This window comes from Amphiura filiformis, chromosome 14 (genome assembly GCF_039555335.1).
Source record: "Amphiura filiformis chromosome 14, Afil_fr2py, whole genome shotgun sequence".
Lineage (NCBI taxonomy): Eukaryota > Metazoa > Echinodermata > Ophiuroidea > Amphilepidida > Amphiuridae > Amphiura > Amphiura filiformis.
This window is the reverse complement of record NC_092641.1, coordinates 58,127,357-58,148,581: the sequence shown is the minus strand read 5'-3', so window position 1 is coordinate 58,148,581 and position 21,225 is coordinate 58,127,357. Positions and strand designations below refer to the sequence as shown.

Genomic DNA, 21,225 nt, shown 5'->3' with positions numbered 1-21,225 from the left:
CATTTTGGGTTAGCTATTCCCCATCCCCGGTCCCTATCTGCGGATATATTCGTTGTGATCCAGGCATATAGCCGAGTAGAATCAAAGTATAAATCATTAAGATCGCAATGTATCTTCGCCTTCTACACATAAATATATATATGGTATAAATCAGTAACATCGCCCTCTATTGACAAAATAAAAAAAATCGAACGCTTGATCGCAACTCGTACTAAAGACATTCTTCTTTCTGTTCTCTATTCACATTTTCTATTATTCTCCTTCCATATTTCCAATACTTTTATCTGCTCTTGAACCTTTTCCCTCGTTTCTTCTCTTTTTTCCCTTTTTATATCCCTCCTTTTCTAATGTTTATGTCCACGTAAGCCTAATAGCATTTTTCGTCATTCCCATATTTTATAACAGTATTATCATCATTGCATCCTACTGTTTTTGGTGTGTTTTTTCAAAAGTATGTGTATTGGGGTGCAGAATATGTTTTATTATACAAATATTGACTGCTATGAGGGGCATGGTTAAAATTATAGGCCCGCGGTGATCTCAAAACCATGACTATGCCCCGATGCGTAGCCGAGGGGCATAGTCATGGTTTTGAGATCACCGCGGGCCTATAATTTTAACCATGCCCCGAATAAAAAGCAGTCAATATTTGTTTTATATACCAAATCTTAAGATTCTTGTCATCTGTTTGGTTAAAAGCATCGATTTTGGGAAGAGAAATTAATAGTTTCAATGCGAACGGCACACAGATTACAATCTGCGATTTTTGCGTATTTATAGCGCGTGAAAATATTAACGCGTGCGTAAAATCATTTTACTCTGGGAAAAACGCGCAGTTTGATCGTGACGCACGTGACCGGTCCATTTCCATGGACCGGTCCATAGTTCATTTTGCGGGCATAGTTAATTCAATGACTGCACTTTCAACCAATCAGATGACAGGAATCTATGTTATGAGGTATGTAAATCTATTTAATATAAATGCTGTAAAGTTAGTCGGTCCGCATTACCTTTTGCTACCTGGAGAGATTTGATCATGTCTCACCTTCTTTTTCAACCAAATCGACAGTAATAGTAGTGAGGGATCAACATTTAACCACAAATTGCCTCAGACAAAACTCACTTCTTGGGAACCAAATACCACACAAGGTCATTTTTATGTAACTCATTGACTCATTTATGCTATATTATACTGCCTCTTGCTATAATGACATCCTTGTGATCTGGTCAACTCATTGACAGATAAGAACATCAGGTAGTGAAACGTAATGCAACCTACTTTGGTCTCAGAAACAAGAGGCCACACACATATACGTAGACACATTTCAAAGTTAAGCTGAGTGTGGTCATAACCATTCTCTCTTTGGGAAGATACTTTTCGAAATTATGAGTATCTTGATAGCTCTTGATATGGCGATCGCGAGGTTTGCGAAATTTACTCCGGTAAGCATTTGAGGTAAAACCAAAAAAACTATGTACTGTTTTATAGTTAGTCCATCTTGACTTCTTGGTGCACTGCTACAAATGTTTTCTGGAGAAGATGTGTCGCTTTTCCTAAAAAGAAAAAAGAACAGGTTTAAAAAGTACACACGACAATATGAATGAATGTGTAGCATTTCTGAAGACAATGATTGATAAAAAGAGGTGTCAATTCCGTTATTATTACCGCACTTTACTATCTAATCGCAAATCTAATTGATTTAATTCTCAATACAGCGGAATTACTCGATCTCGAACCCTGAAAGTGTGACATATATTGATTCGGTCATAAATGTTTTGTCACTTGTCACCTTATTCAAATCTCACTACAAATATTTGTATTGATATCAAGATTTAAAATCTTTCTTTAACAAATAAATCGCAAAATTATAAACCATATTCACGTACTCTTTATACTTTCCAAACGTTGTGGTGCCCTCCACGTCACCCCAACTAGATATAATGGAACTCCAACCAGTGTAATCAGGAGCCCGATGCCGCAGTCCACGGGAGCAGAGTACAACGATACTCCCACAATATACAAAGACGTTATTATGAATAAGATTGGAAAAAGAAGCGGCACCTGAGAAAGATAAAGATGAAGGTGATTCAATCAGCAGCTTGTCTTCCTTTGGATTAATAAATACCACACATCGTCTACATCAGGTAAGTAATTATTTTGTGTAAGTAGTGAAACGAACCGGTCTATAAATGTTTCGCCAGCTGCCGAGGGTCACAAAATAACTCCGCGCGGTAAGCGATTGGTATTGGTATCTCATTGGCTAAAACCCTGGCTAAAAACTAATCGCTGTAGCTCAGCGATCGTGTTATTAATTTGGCTGTTTGAGTTGTCTTTCATAATATCCAGGCAAGATTTATTATTCTATTGTTGAATGTCGGACAATAAAGCTTGTATTTTACACAGTCTCTATAGAATTGAATAGAATAAATAGTCCGAATCGACTCGCATTCCTGATGCATATAATTGGATTGATATAAATTGTGTGACCCGACCACGCTCCTATAGCCTATGCTGGTGAGTTTACTATTGATAATATGATCAAATCTCAAATCCATGAATATAGATCGTTATTTTTGCTATTGGAACAAAGCTTTTGTAAGGCTTGCCCCTGAATATATGTGTTGAAAGAATATGATAACCTTTACTCTGCGTATTGAATTTCCCGCTTGCGTCTTGAAAACATAAACTGACCAAAAAATCGAATTCGCTTGAGTTAGAAACGTTAAAAGGGTAATTACGCAGATCGCAACAGGGCATACGTTAAATGCGTAGTGAAAAAGAATCTATCCATCTATGCAGTGTGTGGCATTTCATTCCGGCAAGCCAACAAAGTGCATTTGAAGGTCCACTGTCCCATATGTTACTGTCAGTATTATAAGCGGTTAACCCTCGTCCTTAAGATTTATTTACTGGTTACAAGTTTTACAAAAGTAGTTTATGCAATTCTATTAAACAATTGTGCTGTTTTATATCATACCGAAATAAGTACTAACCCGCCCCAAGTAATTCCAATATAAAGTGAATGATAAGGATTGAGCTATGTTTCATTTCGGTAAAACCACTGGTTAACTCATTTTTGACACATTTTGGTTACAGAAACAAAACAAAACATCGTCCAGTCATGTAATTTGAGATTATAATCTGATATACTGGAGTTATTTTTTATGAGTGGCAATATTTCATATCCTATCTCAGATGCATCATCAGGGAAACTGTTAAAGTGGCAAAAATTCGTTGACCTGAGAAGAGGATGTTGCGTCACAGGTTGAAGATGAGCCAAACCTCTGAGGGATCTTCTTTGTGGCTGAAAAATAGTTGTGACGTAGTCCGCCTCCTTTGTTAAGTGAAGGCTCCTCTAGTTTGACATAAATAACTTCCTCGAATCCTCTCTCAAACCATCTGCTTTCAGGCGTCATACAGGCGTCAACATGGTGGGGGGGAGGGTGATTGTATGGACCATCGGATCTACGCCTTTGGCGGTAGACACTTTATCAGCTGATGTGGTTTGAGAGAAAGCATTGTCAAATGTCCAATCGCGATATCCGCAAAGACTCATGGTCTTCTGAAGGGTTCCCGTTTGTGTCCGCTCTATGAAATAGCATCCGTAATACTCCTAGATTATGTATCAGCGGATGATGGTAATCAAAAAACAAGTACTGATCTCTGTGTGTGTGTCCTTTCTGTACACCGATGTTTCTAGGCAATCATCCCTTACCACTGTAACTAAACAGTCCAAAAAATTTGTCTTCCTCAGGCCTTGCCGTCTAGATTTTAAAGCCGAGTGGTAAATCACTTGCTAGCATGATGCTAGGCGAGTGGTCAAAACACTCTCTAGTATGAATGATGCTAGGCGAGTGTTGCCATTCCGCTCGGTGTATTGTATCAAGTGATACCAGAAGCATTACAATTTACGGGTTTGACAAATTGACAAGCATTTATCACGCGGAAGCGCCCGTAAAATGTCAAGTTTTGGCCCAAAACATGGTGTTTTTCCGTGCATTGCAATTAGTCACTATTAGGAATCCAAAGGTAATTCACGTGTTAATCTTGGTTATAGATAATATCTAAAGGGCTTAATATAATAGCCCAAATTTAAATAATATTAACAGGGGCCCAATGGTAAAATACTTCGTTTTCAGCTCACACGAAGAAAATTTCTCCACATATCTATTGGACATTTTACAAACTTTCTTTTGTAACCCACATTAACTTTGTATAGAGGCGCTGCATGCTTTTATAGAGTGGCTCCAAACAAAGGATCTGAGCCGTTGTCCTTCACCGTAATCATGGCACAGTGCAGTCCATTCAATCAAATGTTTTCATCAACCTATTTGATCGTAGTGCATTATGTGTGTGAGACGAACTGTCGCGGTAGATTGCAATCATGTTTTTGTTGAATGCATTTGAAAAGTCCGCCATATGAAACGTTATATGCACAACCTCTTTTGCAATATACCAGGTGCTGACCGTTATAATTTGTTAATGTGCTTTTTCATATAATCGTTTCATGTGAAATTGAAAATATACATAATCATGATTATTACTTTCAGTGAAATTTTACTTGCTGAAGAACTTTCATTTTTTAAGCCCCATTAACTTTGTATCGCAATATATCAGGTGGTGATCGTTTTGATTTGTAAATGTGTTTTTTCATATTATCGCTTCATGTGAAATGGAAAATATATATATACATAATCATGATTATTACATTCAGTGAAACTTTCACTTTTTATAAACCCCATTACCATGTGTAGAAATATACATGATATACCAGGTGTGATATTGTTATGTTTGCTATAGCTTCCTCTGGTAGCTTCCATCGTTATTAATTTGCACCGTGTTTTATTTGGTAAAAAAACGCGCGAAATAACCGATGTACCCTTAATATTGAATCAACTTGAATCCCTGGATTTTTCCTAGAAAATACCATAATATCACCTTTAAGCCTATATTATATGTACTTAAAACAGTGGATTTGCTTCTCGGGAAGCCCCCTCCCACCGGCTAGTTTCCTGATATGGCCCGATTTTGATTTGTAGAGGAAACATTTGGGATGCAGGACGGAGTTGTGTATGAGCAAACAATGTTTTCACCATAGTATAGCTATATTGAGATTAGTAAAGCTGACACATAGGAAGAGAGGCACGGGATCAATAAAAGAGATTCCAAGGCTTGATATAAGAGGTGTAGTTACCACTCATGTGCATGATGCTTTTGGGGAAAGGAAAACGCCTAAAACTTTCGTTTTGGGATATTATTACCCTTAACTCAAGAACCACAGAGTTATGGAAATATAAATGCAATTATTACATTTCCGATAAAGTCAGTATATCAATATTAACACTGAAGTTTTTAAGGTAAATAGCTAAAATTAGAAACATATAACACGTGCCAGCCCATTCACTTTTAAGTTGCATCTTCAGTGCTTTACTCGCTGCTAATATTTGATATGTTTTTCTCTTCTCTTTCGGGATCATTACTCACCTTAAATGGTCTTTTCATATCGGGGTATTTCCATCTATAAAAAGGTATTATGATAACCACAATCGCAAGGAAAACCCATCGTGTAAAGCTCAGATAATTGATAAGGGATAACACGTCATTACTGGAGAGTGTCAGTACACATATCACAAACTATCAAATACAAAAAGTTAGAAATTAACAGACATCTATGACAATAGTAGGGAATGTTGGATGTTTTCATATCTAATATAATGCTCCCTCCATATTACGCCATATGTGCGTCCCAATTAAATTGCTCATTAGATGATATACGCACACCGGCGCGGAGGTTATTGATATCCATCAATGACCTACGCGTATGCTTACGCGGTACAATGACTTCCGTGTTCGCATCTGTTGCACCGGAACACTTCACGCGCACGCAACTACCATATTTGCATATGGCATGATTGCGCAGTGCTGTAATTGGTTTTAGCCTGTTCAACTTTTTGAAGGGCGAAATATTGATTTATTTCAACAAATTTCGGAGAATAAAATCTGGAGATTTGGTTGAGTGATGAGTTAAAAATGACGCTTATGGATTCGGTTAATAACTTTGCATCACTTTGCTTTGGACCTCGGAATATCTCGGTTCCAAAGGCAAAATATTTAGATTTTTCACAATGCCCTCCAAATAACTAATGCGCAGTTATTAACCTATAATTATTTAAGGGAAGCTGGAATTTTCTCCCACAATTGCAGAAATGTGACACATATTGGTTACCATCATTTAACGGTATACGATTGGTGATACTTACTATGAAACAAAGAGATGGAATTGGTGTTCTGTAACGAATATTTATCATAGCAAATATATCTGGAAACAGGCCTTTTCTAGACGCAGCGAATGGTACTCTGAAAAAAATGTAATTGATTAATGAAAAAAGAATATAAATATATATGTGACCGTTCACCACAAACCGCTCGTAAAGTAGGTAAATTGTATTCTGAGTTACAGTGCAAAATGTGCATAAAGGTTCTATCCATATGTACCTCAAGTTGATGCTACATGTTTCTCATTTTGCTATAGTGCTGGTCAAACAGTTTTTAAACCAATCATTAATCCTATTGTTGAATAGGATGATAAGCTCCTACATATGTATAAAATTCATAAATAGCTCTAGTCTTTGTTTGCTTTGGCTAAATCCTGTTCAAGTGGTGGGTTAACAAACAATTAACAATGAGAGGACATTACCTCGCTGACTTGGGAATGATTTGAAGTGACCGCCAATTAATTTAATATTTATTACCAGCAATGTGGAAAAAGAACTAAGGTACCCTTTTGCTGAAGGAAACAAACCAAAACTCCGCTTCTGAATATTATTTGAAGTCAAATGATATATCATTTTAAAGTTTGTGATATATATTTTCTAAACACGAAATAAAACAAAATTGATCAGGGGCTGACTTTACGAGCGTTTCGTGGTGGACGGTCACACATGTTTGAATACATGAAAATAACTTTGTGCACTGAGCTTTTTACTCAAATATAACTACAAGATAAGATATTTTTAATTACCTGGCGGCAGTTAAGAACCCACCATTAAGAGCACCTGCACAGGATAGTGCGACGATAATTTGTATGATCCATGTCCATGAGCCTAGCACAGGTTTGGCAAAACTCTGTAATTATAAATGCAAATATCCGGTGCATTAAAATAATAAAGTACACAATTTAAAAAAGCTACTTTTTGGCAAAATGCTATAGTTGACAGCTGTACCAATATGTTGTCCTCCCATAACTGTAAAATCACTGGCGTGTGACTATCAATAATGAATCAGTGGCTATTTTTGCAAGTCGAGTACAATGCGGTTGTGCCAAGTCAATTAAAATCAATGCAACATGAAAATAATATGTTTAAGGAGGTACTGCACCCCTGGCCAATTTTGTGCTTATTTTTGCATTTTTCTCACAAATCATAGCACATTGGTGACAGGTAAGATATGTATATTATAGGGGCACGGACTACAACTACTGCACTGAAAATTCAGCACCTCAAAGCAAGTAGTTATTGATTTATTGATTAAATATTGGGTTTCTCTCATTTTTTACTGTAATTCCACAACTGTTGTCTCTGCTGAAATAAAATTTCCAGTGCAGTAGTTGTAGTTCTTGCCCCTATAAATACATATCTTACTTGTCCCCAATGCGCTATAATTTTTGAGAAAAATGCAAAAATAGGCACAAAATTGGGCAGGGGTGTAGTACCCCCTTAACCACTTTCATTACAGCAATTGACATTCTTAGTCTTCCACCAGGGCATGGCCATCATGCCTCTTATCTGTATGTATATCACCTCTCCATAGCATGGTATTCACACCACGCCTTATGAGAGACTTCCTGTCTGGGGATGTCAACATGTGCAAATATGTGTCTCTGGAGTTCATCAAGGTCTGCAAGAGGATTTGTGAAAAATCACACGATTGCAAAACAATCCTGCAAGGCGTTCTGTCAATTACTGTAAAGAAAGTTGTGAAACTGTGTGATTTCATGATATTTTATTGGAAACACAATCTAATTTTCAAATTTAGTCTTGGGCAATAACAAGACCATTCAACCATCATCTAACCTTGTACTAGTGAATAAGTTCTAATGTTAATTTGTCCGCAGTATATATTTAATAGCTACTTATTATTTAGGGCATAAACTATATGATTTTTTGTTTTTACTACGATAAATATTATTATCCTCAACATACGGTTGAGGATAATAAAAACTTGTGAATAAGTTATAATGCTAATTTGTGCGCAATATATATTTAAAGCCTTAATGTACGATTTCCGTCAAATTTTAATTGTGTTATTCTTTATTCAAAATGTTGAAATAATATTAGTAATAACTGCCGAGAAGGGTTGCTGTCCATTTTAAGCTGAAATAACAAGGTAAAGTGAAAGATACCCCAGTGGTTAATTTGGCCATTTAACATGCAGTTCTATGGGAGGACATATTATCATATTTTTAAATTATGATAATATGTCGAACTTTACTCTCTTGACCTACACAGACAACAAATTTGGCCGATTCCATTTAGGTGCAAGTTGGGACATGTGTAAACATTACAAATATGCAAAAAATCAGGTTTGAAAAAAATAATCCACTTTCATAAGATCGTACATTACGGCTTTAATAGCTAATTATTATTTAGAGCATAAACTTTATAATTTTTTTGTTTTTCCGGTATTTTAATTTAATTTTCCGCAATTACCACAATCATATGACATCCCAGCAAACACAACAAATTTTTAAAACGTTTTAAACGTGTTATATTTTGGATTTTGGTTTAGATAAAAACGTTTTGATAACATTAAAACTCGGGTTATATAAAGGTCATGGAAACGTTATAGAACATTGTTTATGAAAACTACAACAATATTCTTTAAATATTTTCAAAATGTTATCTAAAATATTTTGTGCAAACATTTTTTTTTTTTTTTTTGTCAACACATAAAAAGGCCCATTCAGTGATTTGCTCATCCGGACGATCGTAAAAATCATCAAAATTCAGATTTTGGTACAATTGTCATTGTCATAGATGTGCTAACATAGCCTGCTAGTGGTTCAGCCGACAGCTGTGTATTTAAAACAAAATTAGGCATTTTACATTAATCTGTAATGTATACTGACAGTATATATATATTAACTACATGTATTTGAATGGGGCTTCAACTAAGTCAACACTGCTGTTTTCCTGCCAAATGTTTCATTTCAAAAATACCAAATGACAATTTGAACAAGTTATCCTTCACTTTTAACCAATTAACAAACAATTTTTGTACACTTTTGCTTGGATCACTGAATAGGACTTTAAATAATATTATGTTAGAATATTTGCAGTAGGTTATCCACAAATATTTTTGAAGGTTATGAAAACGTTTTATACCCTTTATATGTCCTTTATATAACCAGACATTTAAACACTTTCTTTGCAAATGATGTCGAAAACGTTTTGTGTTTGCTGGGATGTGATCTCGTTATTCATTTAGCAAGGTGACAATAATTTATAAATTACCACTGCAACAGCATTGGATTGTAAAAGTTCCTCTGACGACAATCCCGTGAAGTAAGCCACATTTGTCAATGTGTATATAACAGAAACGATAGTCATTGAAATAATAATCGACAGAGGGATGTTCCTGCAAGGAGATACATATTATGAAAGTCAAAATCATCAAAACACCCCAAGAAAGAACAATGCCTATTATTTTTTACAACGAAATATTTTCATTCATTTATACTTTTTAACCGCAGTTGCGTCTGATCGGCCATCTGCCACAACCTGGGATACCTTTGTGTAGTAAAAAAATGAAATGTTTCAAACATTATATCTATACACGTCTCATTTGAAGTGGTTCATCCTCCTGAGCATTTTTACACCTTTTTTACCTTTGTGTTACATAGTAAAAAGTGAAAATGTTTCAAACATTATACCTATACGTCTCATTTGAAGTGGTTCATCCTCCTGAGCATTTTTACACCTTTTTTTTATGGAAATCGGTTAAAAATTGAGAGAGTGCAGGCAAAAACAATCACAAATCGCAAAGTGATTTAACCCCACCTCTTTTTTCCACGTTTACAATTATTCTGAGCAAGTATTAGTCTTTTAAATGACCTTCTGTATTTATTTTCTTGGTTTAGATATCTATGCCTCTTATCTGTATGTATATCACCTCTCCATAGCATGGTATTCACACCACGCCTTATGAGAGACTTCCTGTCTGGGGATGTCAACATGTGCAAATATGTGTCTCTGGAGTTCATCAAGGTCTGCAAGAGGATTTGTGAAAACCTTTGATTTCAGATAGCTCCACAAGAAGAAATCCAGAGGTGTAAGATCAGAAGATCTTAGGAACCATATCACGTGGTGCTTCAAAGCAATCACACGATTGCAAAACAATCCTGCAAGGCGTTCTGTCAATTACTGTAAAGAAAGTTGTGAAACTGTGTGATTTCATGATATTTTATTGGAAACACAATCTAATTTTCAAATTTAGTCTTGGGCAATAACAAGACCATTCAACCATCATCTAACCTTGTACTAGTGAATAAGTTCTAATGTTAATTTGTCCGCAGTATATATTTAATAGCTACTTATTATTTAGGGCATAAACTATATGATTTTTTGTTTTTACTACGATAAAATATTATTATCCTCAACATACGGTTGAGGATAATAAAAACTTGTGAATAAGTTATAATGCTAATTTGTGCGCAATATATATTTAAAGCCTTAATGTACGATTTCCGTCAAATTTTAATTGTGTTATTCTTTATTCAAAATGTTGAAATAATATTAGTAATAACTGCCGAGAAGGGTTGCTGTCCATTTTAAGCTGAAATAACAAGGTAAAGTGAAAGATACCCCAGTGGTTAATTTGGCCATTTAACATGCAGTTCTATGGGAGGACATATTATCATAATTTTTAAATTATGATAATATGTCGAACTTTGCTCTCTTGACCTACACAGACAACAAATTTGGCCGATTCCATTTAGGTGCAAGTTGGGACATGTGTAAACATTACAAATATGCAAAAAAATCAGGTTTGAAAAAAATAATCCACTTTCATAAGATCGTACATTACGGCTTTAATAGCTAATTATTATTTAGAGCATAAACTTTATAATTTTTTTGTTTTTCCGGTATTTTAATTTAATTTTCCGCAATTACCACAATCATATGACATCCCAGCAAACACAACAAATTTTTTAAAACGTTTTAAACGTGTTATATTTTGGATTTTGGTTTAGATAAAAACGTTTTGATAACATTAAAACTCGGGTTATATAAAGGTCATGGAAACGTTATAGAACATTGTTTATGAAAACTACAACAATATTCTTTAAATATTTTCAAAATGTTATCTAAAATATTTTGTGCAAACATTTTTTGCCAAATATTTTGTCAACACATAAAAAGGCCCATTCAGTGATTTGCTCATCCGGACGATCGTAAAAATCATCAAAATTCAGATTTTGGTACAATTGTCATTGTCATAGATGTGCTAACATAGCCTGCTAGTGGTTCAGCCGACAGCTGTGTATTTAAAACAAAATTAGGCATTTTACATTAATCTGTAATGTATACTGACAGTATATATATATTAACTACATGTATTTGAATGGGGCTTCAACTAAGTCAACACTGCTGTTTTCCTGCCAAATGTTTCATTTCAAAAATACCAAATGACAATTTGAACAAGTTATCCTTCACTTTTAACCAATTAACAAACAATTTTTTGTACACTTTTGCTTGGATCACTGAATAGGACTTTAAATAATATTATGTTAGAATATTTGCAGTAGGTTATCCACAAATATTTTTGAAGGTTATGAAAACGTTTTATACCCTTTATATGTCCTTTATATAACCAGACATTTAAACACTTTCTTTGCAAATGATGTCGAAAACGTTTTGTGTTTGCTGGGATGTGATCTCGTTATTCATTTAGCAAGGTGACAATAATTTATAAATTACCACTGCAACAGCATTGGATTGTAAAAGTTCCTCTGACGACAATCCCGTGAAGTAAGCCACATTTGTCAATGTGTATATAACAGAAACGATAGTCATTGAAATAATAATCGACAGAGGGATGTTCCTGCAAGGAGATACATATTATGAAAGTCAAAATCATCAAAACACCCCAAGAAAGAACAATGCCTATTATTTTTTACAACGAAATATTTTCATTCATTTATACTTTTTAACCGCAGTTGCGTCTGATCGGCCATCTGCCACAACCTGGGATACCTTTGTGTAGTAAAAAAATGAAATGTTTCAAACATTATATCTATACACGTCTCATTTGAAGTGGTTCATCCTCCTGAGCATTTTTACACCTTTTTTACCTTTGTGTTACATAGTAAAAAGTGAAAATGTTTCAAACATTATACCTATACGTCTCATTTGAAGTGGTTCATCCTCCTGAGCATTTTTACACCTTTTTTTTTATGGAAATCGGTTAAAAATTGAGAGAGTGCGGGCAAAAACAATCACAAAGTAGGTGGGATTTAACCCCACCTCTTTTTTCCACGTTTACAATTATTCTGAGCAAGTATTAGTCTTTTAAATGACCTTCTGTATTTATTTTCTTGGTTTAGATATCTGGGAGTTCATTTAGACATTTTTTTACTAGATTAAAATTTTGAATGGGGGTTTTAGATTAAATTTACGATACAAATCCCTCCTCCTAATCCTCCTCCTCCTGATCCTCAACCACCCTTGGCACATTTCATGCCAAAACGTCATAAGAAAATGATTAAAAATTATTTTAACAGGTTAAAAACATGAGTAATATAGTATTAGCCTCAATTTAAGACCTAATTGAATCTTCTAAGTGAAGGAATACTCAAGAGACCGTGTTTTGAAGGTCAAGCTGCACATCAAAATGTAACAAAACCACCTTATTTGGGTACCCCAGTATATAACATAGGATCATATAGCACAGCCTACATAACAGAGCTTTTTTGCTACCTGATTCTAGTTCCGGTCATTATGATCCACCAACCTGACGAGATAATAATAAGCGTTCTATACGCACAAAAGTACCAAAAAGAAGGAATATAATATTATATAACAATAAATTGTTCAAAAAAGCTCTTTGTTTCTTGGAAAAACACTTATCCACAAGTATATCGTAAATTAAAAACAAAAAGTTATAGCTTTACTTTCGACCTTACCAGCAGAAAGATTCCACACTAAATTTTGCATCAAGAAAGGTTCCACACTAGAGAGCAAAAATCAGGCTCCTGATTTTAGGATATTTTATTTTACGATTTAACTGAAATAAGTTAAGTACCCCTACATTTTAAGCATCCGTAATATCTTTTTAAAATGAGTTGCCTATTTTCAATAATTGATAGCTGCATTGCACGTTTGTATTTATATTATGTGTTACCTACCTTGAAGGATTCTCGATCTAATTGATAGTTACATTTTACGTTTGTATTAACATTATGTGTTACCTACGTACCTTGAAGGATTCTCGATCTCTTCTGTCACTTGTGGAAGATTGTGCCTAATAAAAAAGAACACAAGAGGATGTTTACATATACAATCAAACTTATGGTATCTATGTTGTCACTAAGAGCTAATCAGGGGCGTAGCAAGCGGGTGGACAGGGTGGACGAAGTCCATGGGCCCCGAGGGTTCAGGGACCCCGAGCAAAAGCGAAAATGTAATAGGGCTGATAAAAGAGATGTTAAAAGGGCCCCGCACTGCTCCTTGTCCATGGGCCCCCGAGGCTTTTGCTACACCCCTGGACTAATAAGAAAACCATATTTAAAGATTGATTTAAAAGTATATAACATAGAAAATTGTTACGAAGTGTTGCATTTTTATAAAAAGACGGAGGCAGGGATCTACACAGGTCAAAATGAAAATACAGTTGCTGTGAGAACCGAACCAACGACCGATCTGTTAGATATTGGTGCACCTAGCTGCGCTAATCAACCTTCACTGCGTTTTGACCAGCAAGAAAAATACCTCTGTAAAAGTAGTACTGTTTGTAGAGCTACAAAATAGACAAAAAAGAAAATATAAACCTTCAAGATATATAGTTACCATCCAGCATATGCAAATAATCCCGAATAGAACGCAAGTGGAACCTTGGTCAGATCCATGTCATCGATTGAGTCAAATGCCTTAGCAAAGTTGGCAGTGTGCCCTTAAAACACGAGTTCAAGTGTATACAATATTAACATGTTTTAAAATAAATATAAGAAGGTGATTATAATACAATTCTCTCTAGTATAGCATGTATAATTATATGGCAAACAACTTTTAATGTTTACAATATAACGTGTATATTATATCATGCCGAATACTACCAAGTCTTAGGTAAGTTGACTCTAGATATAAAATCATTTACATCATAAAGTTATAGCTTTTTTTAAGGGATATTTTTTACAAGTAATTTTGTTTTATTAATGAAATTGTCTAAGGAAAAAAGGTTACTAGATTTTATATCTAGTTTTTGAAAATTAATATAACAAAATTTTCTGAAGAATTTTTTCTTTATTTTTATATTTTCTGCAAAATTGAGCATTTTTGCCCAAATCTGACCTCACAGGTGGATTTTTCAAATCTTTGCCATTCTAAATACCTATATAATTTAGACCAATAAATTAGTTATGAGTCCCAGAAGTTTCCATAATTCCAGGGTTAAGACCAACCTTAATGAGCCCTGTCTGTTAAGTCTGGAACATAAGAATCGGAACTACACAATGTGTTACAAAAAACTGCCTCGATTGGTATACCGTATTAAAGTGCCTGTGCTTGTGTAAGGGTGCAGTGATGTTGTTTGTATTGTTCATGTTAAGGGTTATGGGGGGTACCGGTGGTTGAGCCATTGTTCAGGTGTCGTATGTTTGGTACGTTTATTGATGATTGTGCAAAACAACATACATCAAGCCTGAGAAATGGTTTTTAACACAGTTTCTACATAAATTAATGACACCTAGTGTGGCAAAAATCACTGGTCAACAATGACTTGAACCCGGGTCCTACGGATCCCTGGACCGATGCTCTACAATCAGAGCTAATGAATCAATAGGAAGAACCGTTGGTATTATCCTTACCTTGAGCAAGCCTGACCATTCCTATGCATATTATGAATAGTAAACCGAGTACTTTTATCACTGTAAAGATGATTTGAATTCGTGAAGCCCACTGAACACTTATGCAGTTGACAAAAATAACAAGACCTGATACACAAAAAGTGAAAATTGCGAAATAAAGTCACTGGTTTTGCTTTTGTTATTTGGAGTTATACCGTATTTCGTCAAATAAACGCCCCCGGGGGCGTTACATTTTACCAAGGGAGGGGGGCGTTTATTTAAGGTCAATTTTAGAACGATAATTCCAGTTAAAATCATTAGGTAAACTAAAAACACATGCTAAATGACGAACTATGAACTAGAAACACTGACTTCTGGCTCACTTCCGGATTTCTGATCCAGATTTTCGCCAATTATTGACGCTATTATCGACCATGTGCGCAACTTGGTAAGCTTATTACACAAGATAGCATGGATACCGTGGCCAATTCAAGATTTCCAAGGTCAAAGATTATACAGGGGTCAAAAGTCAGAAAAAAGTCATAAGGATTCATAAAATGCATAGTTTGATCCCCTCTGAATCGTCGTTTTTGAATTGAAAGCCAAAAGGTCAAAGGTTAAATTTGAAGAGCCACGGGGGCTAAAAGAGATAAAATGCTCAAATTTTGATGAAAATGGTCTCAAAATGTTGGGGCTGTTCATTCTAATAAAGAATGAAAATGAAAATTATTAATTTAAACTTCAACACTACTTGTTTATTTCGCTTATCGGGAGCGCGTTCGAGGAACTTCCTCGTCATATGTTGTTAGCTCTGATGTTTTCTTGGAAAGCGCTCCCGGTAAGCGAAATAAACAAGTAGTGTTGAAGTTTAAATTAATAACTTTCATTGTTATTACCACTACGTATGAATCTGCAATTCTATATAATAAAGAATAGTTATAACCCACTGTAACGACTCTTTACCTACAATGCTGGCCATAAGTGTTGGGACGGTTTGATAGGGTAATGTAAATAAGCCCCCCACTCCCCCGATCAATGTTGAATTCGACTTTTTTGGTCACACGAGCCTTGTGGCACCCAACATTGATTGGTGGGGAAGGGGAGGTTGGGGTGTTAGGAAAGTGTTTAGGCTTGACACCAAAGAAACCTCCACTTTATCACGTTAATAATAACGGAAATAAGGTCATACTATAGTGTACGTTTTCCATAAGTGTCCCAACACATTTTGGCCATGGTTGTATTTGAAAAGTTGAAAAAAAAATCATCTAATTTCAGTTTTTGCTTATAACTCAAAAAAGTAAATATGATATTGACACCAAATTTGGAGCAGTTAGAGATCTTATCATGTGGCTTTACCAAAACATTTTTGGATGGCTACATTTGAAATTTAGGGACTGGTCACTTAAAATGTCTTAAAACGATATTTTGGCCCTGTCTAAGTTCACTATTCGTCACTTTAACTGTCAAAAACTTGGGTTTTAAAATGGAAAATTATTGTTTCCACCAATTAAAATGTTACATTACAGCTATAGAAGAAAATAAAAGTTATCACAACATCTCGTGATCAAAAAACAAATAAAGGAATCGAACCCATGCACACTTGTTTTCCCAATTTACCGCAGTCTACCACAAATGAAGCAACAAAATACAGAAAAAAAGAAGGACGGACATTGGCAAAATTAATAGAACGACGAATATGATATGATGAAGGATATTGTAAAATAATAACAAAAAAGAAAAGAAAAAAGATATATAAATAAATTCAGGGCTCGAAACCCGTGTCCACTGTGCCTGTGGCAGATGCCGTATCCATTTTGGACAAAACAGAGCTGATATACACGTTTGTAAAAAAAAAGAAAGTAATATTATATAAAATGCTTTTATTTAAAGATGTGTATACCGTCCGATTTTGTCCTGTAGTCATTTATCCCGGACAAAATAAACTAAATGTGGAAACAATGTCAGCCAACACTTTATACGGATAAATATTCAGTTAATGAAACTGTAAAAATGTATTTTTGGACTGTATATCGTGTGTAGAGCGTATATTTATATATATGCATGTTGAATGGTATTATATTATTGTTTAAGCCTGTTGAAGTTACACAGCTATATGGCGCAATGGATACGGCATATGCCACAGGCGAAGTGGACACGGGTTCGAGCCCCTGAATTTATTTAGATTTCTTTTTCTTTTCTTTTTTGTTATTATTTTACAATATCCTTCATCATATTATATTCGTCGTTCTATTAATTTTGCCAATGTCCGTCCTTTTTTTTCTTTATGTCTACCTATATTTTACTTTCTATACTTACTATAAGTTTCTTTGAAAGCGCTTTAATAAATTTCAGTCATAAAATGTAATTTAAGCCTACTCCTGCCGACTATGATTATATTTACACGATATACTCGTTGCAAATACCACATACGTTTTTGATGCAAACGATGAAAATGATTAAAGTTTTGTTTTTTTTCTTCTAAAAATTAGCTTTTTTTTTTATTTTAAGTATTTTTTTCCCAAAATCACTCTTTTAAAAGACTTCAATCAATTCCTGTCAACAAATATCATGTATTTCTGGTGATTAAATCACTACTTTTTCAAAATAAAACGTCATTTTACGCAAAATACGTAGTTGGCATAGGCTAATAATGTTCAGAACGCACTGTAAAATACATGATATTGCGTATAAAACGTGACCGTATCCCTAAATCACATGAGGAAAATGCAATAATTTGCATATAAGTGAAAAGATAAATAGTTTCTCCGTTTTCATGTAAAATTTGATGAAAATCCAAGCTATGGTTGAGGAGATATGGGCCAAAACACACATTTTAAAATTAGATTTTTTGTACCTTAGAGACAATGCTGGCCATAAGTGTTGGGACGGTTTGATAGGGTAATGTAAATAAGCCCCCACTCCCCGATCAATGTTGAATTCGACTTTTTGGTCACACGAGCCTTGTGGCACCCAACATTGATTGGTGGGGAAGGGGGTGTTAGGAAAGTGTTTAGGCTTGACACCAAAGAAACCTCCACTTTATCACGTTAATAATAACGGAAATAAGGTCATACTATAGTGTACGTTTTCCATAAGTGTCCCAACACATTTTGGCCATGGTTGTATTTGAAAAGTTGAAAAAAATCATCTAATTTCAGTTTTTTGCTTATAACTCAAAAAAGTAAATATGATATTGACACCAAATTTGGAGCAGTTAGAGATCTTATCATGTGGCTTTACCAAAACATTTTTGGATGGCTACATTTGAAATTTAGGACTGGTCACTTAAAATGTCTTAAAACGATATTTTGGCCCTGTCTAAGTTCACTATTCGTCACTTTAACTGTCAAAAACTTGGGTTTTAAAATGGAAAATTATTGTTTCCACCAATTAAAATGTTACATTACAGCTATAGAAGAAAATAAAAGTTATCACAACATCTCGTGATCAAAAAACAAATAAAGGAATCGAACCCATGCACACTTGTTTTCCCAATTTACCGCAGTCTACCACAAATGAAGCAACAAAATACAGAAAAAAAGAAGGACGGACATTGGCAAAATTAATAGAACGACGAATATGATATGATGAAGGATATTGTGGCAAAATAATAACAAAAAGAAAAAAAAAAGATATATAAATAAATTCAGGGGCTCGAACCCGTGTCCACTGTGCCTGTGGCAGATGCCGTATCCATTGCACCACAGAGCTGTATTACTTTAACAGGCTTAAACTGTAATATAATGCTATTCAAGATGCATGTATATAAATATACGCTCTACGGACGATAAACAGTCAAACAAATCACACTTTTACGGCATTTGTTTCATTAACTGAATATTTATCATATAGCAGGTGTTGGCTGACATTTGTGCTCCACATATATTTCAGTTTTGGGCCGGGGTAAAATGATTTTGGGACAAAAACGAACGATATACACGTTTGTAAAAAGAAAAAGAAAGTAATATTATATTAAAATTCTTTACTCTTTAAAGACGTGTATACCGTCCGATTTTGTCCCGTAGTCATTTATCCCGGACAAAACTGAAATAAATGTGGAGCACAATGTCAGCCAACACCTGCGATATGATGAATATTGAGTGAATGAAACAAATGCCGTAAAATGTATTTTTTTGGACTGTATATCGTGTGTAGAGCGTATATTTATATACATGCATGTTGAATAGCATTATATTATAGTTTAAGCCTGTTGAAGTTACACAGCTCTGTGGCGCAATGGATACGGCATCTGCCACAGGCGCAGTGGACACGGGTTCGAGCCCCTGAATTTATTTAGATTTCTTTTTCTTTTCTTTTTTGTTATTATTTTACAATATCCTTCATCATATTATATTCGTCGTTCTATTAATTTTTGCCAATGTCCGTCCTTTTTTTCTGTATGTCTACCTATATTTTACTTTCTATACTTACTATAAGTTTCTTTGAAAGCGCTTTAATAAATTTCAGTCATAAAATGTAATTTAAGCCTACTCCTGCCGACTATGATTATATTTACACGATATACTCGTTGCAAATACCACATACGTTTTTGATGCAAACGATGAAAATGATTAAAGTTTTGTTTTTTTTCTTCTAAAAATTAGCTTTTTTTTTATTTTAAGTATTTTTTTCCCAAAATCACTCTTTTAAAAGACTTCAATCAATTCCTGTCAACAAATATCATGTATTTCTGGTGATTAAATCACTACTTTTTCAAAATAAAACGTCATTTTACGCAAAATACGTAGTTGGCATAGGCTAATAATGTTCAGAACGCACTGTAAAATACATGATATTGCGTATAAAACGTGACCGTATCCCTAAATCACATGAGGAAAATGCAATAATTTTTATATAAGTGAAAAGATAAATAGTTTCTCCGTTTTCATGTAAAATTTGATGAAAATCCAAGCTATGGTTGAGGAGATATGGGCCAAACACACATTTTAAAATTAGATTGTTTGTACCTTAGAGACAATGCTGGCCATAAGTGTTGGGACGGTTTGATAGGGTAATGTAAATAAGCCCCCACTCCCCCGATCAATGTTGAATTCGACTTTTTGGTCACACGAGCCTTGTGGCACCCAACATTGATTGGTGGGGAAGGGGAGGGTTGGGGTGTTAGGAAAGTGTTTAGGCTTGACACCAAAGAAACCTCCACTTTATCACGTTAATAATAACGGAAATAAGGTCATACTATAGTGTACGTTTTCCATAAGTGTCCCAACACATTTTGGCCATGGTTGTAGGTAACCATTAAGGGAGGTACCAGTAGCCAGTAGGTCAACATCAATAGGACTCATTTGGCAATTGCAGTGTTATTTAGACAGCAAGTCATTATAGATGTTTCAAACTGTTCTTCATAACAGTTTTTCATTGTAAAAAAGGTAATTATAAAATAGGTTACATGTGGACTCTATTAGGCAATATGATATAATCACAACTATAGTATACTTACACAATGCACAAACTGCTATGAGAATAACAGCCTTTCCTGTTACGTCTTGACAATCTGAGGATATAAATGGTGCTACAAGGTAGTTGCTCATCGTTAATGATATTATAGCAAAGGCACCTGGCTTGATGGCAATCACAAAAGTCCATACTCGAAGAAATCCCAATAATTTGTTATAAGCTTCCGCTATGTACACGAAATCACCTCCGGATTTAGAAAATATGGTAGCCAATTCGGCAAAACACAATGCCCCTATAGTAGATATTACACCGCAGCCGATCCATATTAAAAGCGCCCAACCAACTGAACCGCTACTGTATTTTAACACCCCTTTAGGTGCTATAAATATTCCAGATCCAATTACTTGACCAACGACAAGAGCAATACATGACCACAACCCAAGTTGCCGCTTAAGTTGAACAGGGCTACGATTAATCATTGTTTTCATTTCAAGCACTGCTACGTAGGACGCCCAGATATCACAATGAAACCGTTTGAAACAGTGTGTTTTATAGGCGAGAATTTAAAATACAATGCTTACAAGTGCGAACGTCCCAATCTGTACAGCTGACACGTGAAACAGTAATTAAACGTAACGTTCATGAAGGGAAAGCGTCGACCATACTGCAGTTACTGTCCGTTTTCCTATACACAATACACAGTGCTCTCACCATTGACGCGTGACCTCTACAAATGATGTATGTTGGG

The 21,225-nt window shown here is 34.9% G+C and overlaps 1 protein-coding gene across 1 annotated transcript; it reads right to left on the bottom strand.

Annotated features, from left to right (window-relative positions):
* Positions 1 to 295: 295 nt before the first annotated feature.
* Positions 296 to 20,994, bottom strand: LOC140170359 (cystine/glutamate transporter-like). Its single transcript, XM_072193729.1, has 10 exons — positions 20,521 to 20,994; positions 15,084 to 15,209; positions 14,068 to 14,170; positions 13,478 to 13,522; positions 11,980 to 12,103; positions 7,023 to 7,126; positions 6,262 to 6,358; positions 5,486 to 5,635; positions 1,888 to 2,062; positions 296 to 1,554 (listed from the first exon to the last, which is right to left on the bottom strand). Exons 1-10 carry the CDS (start codon positions 20,963 to 20,965, stop codon positions 1,490 to 1,492), a joined length of 1,434 nt encoding a protein of 477 aa, XP_072049830.1. The 5' UTR covers positions 20,966 to 20,994; the 3' UTR covers positions 296 to 1,489.
* Positions 20,995 to 21,225: the final 231 nt, after the last annotated feature.

Excerpts from the sequence above, each read along its gene's own strand:
- LOC140170359 (XM_072193729.1), bottom strand. The coding sequence starts at position 20,965 with ATGAAAACAATGATTAATCGTAGCCCTGTTCAACTTAAGCGGCAACTT. Across the intron at positions 14,171-15,083 it reads AATGGTCAGGCTTGCTCAAG|GGCACACTGCCAACTTTGCT; the intron begins GTAAGGATAATA and ends TCGTGTTTTAAG. Across the intron at positions 12,104-13,477 it reads GAGATCGAGAATCCTTCAAG|GAACATCCCTCTGTCGATTA; the intron begins GTACGTAGGTAA and ends ATCTCCTTGCAG.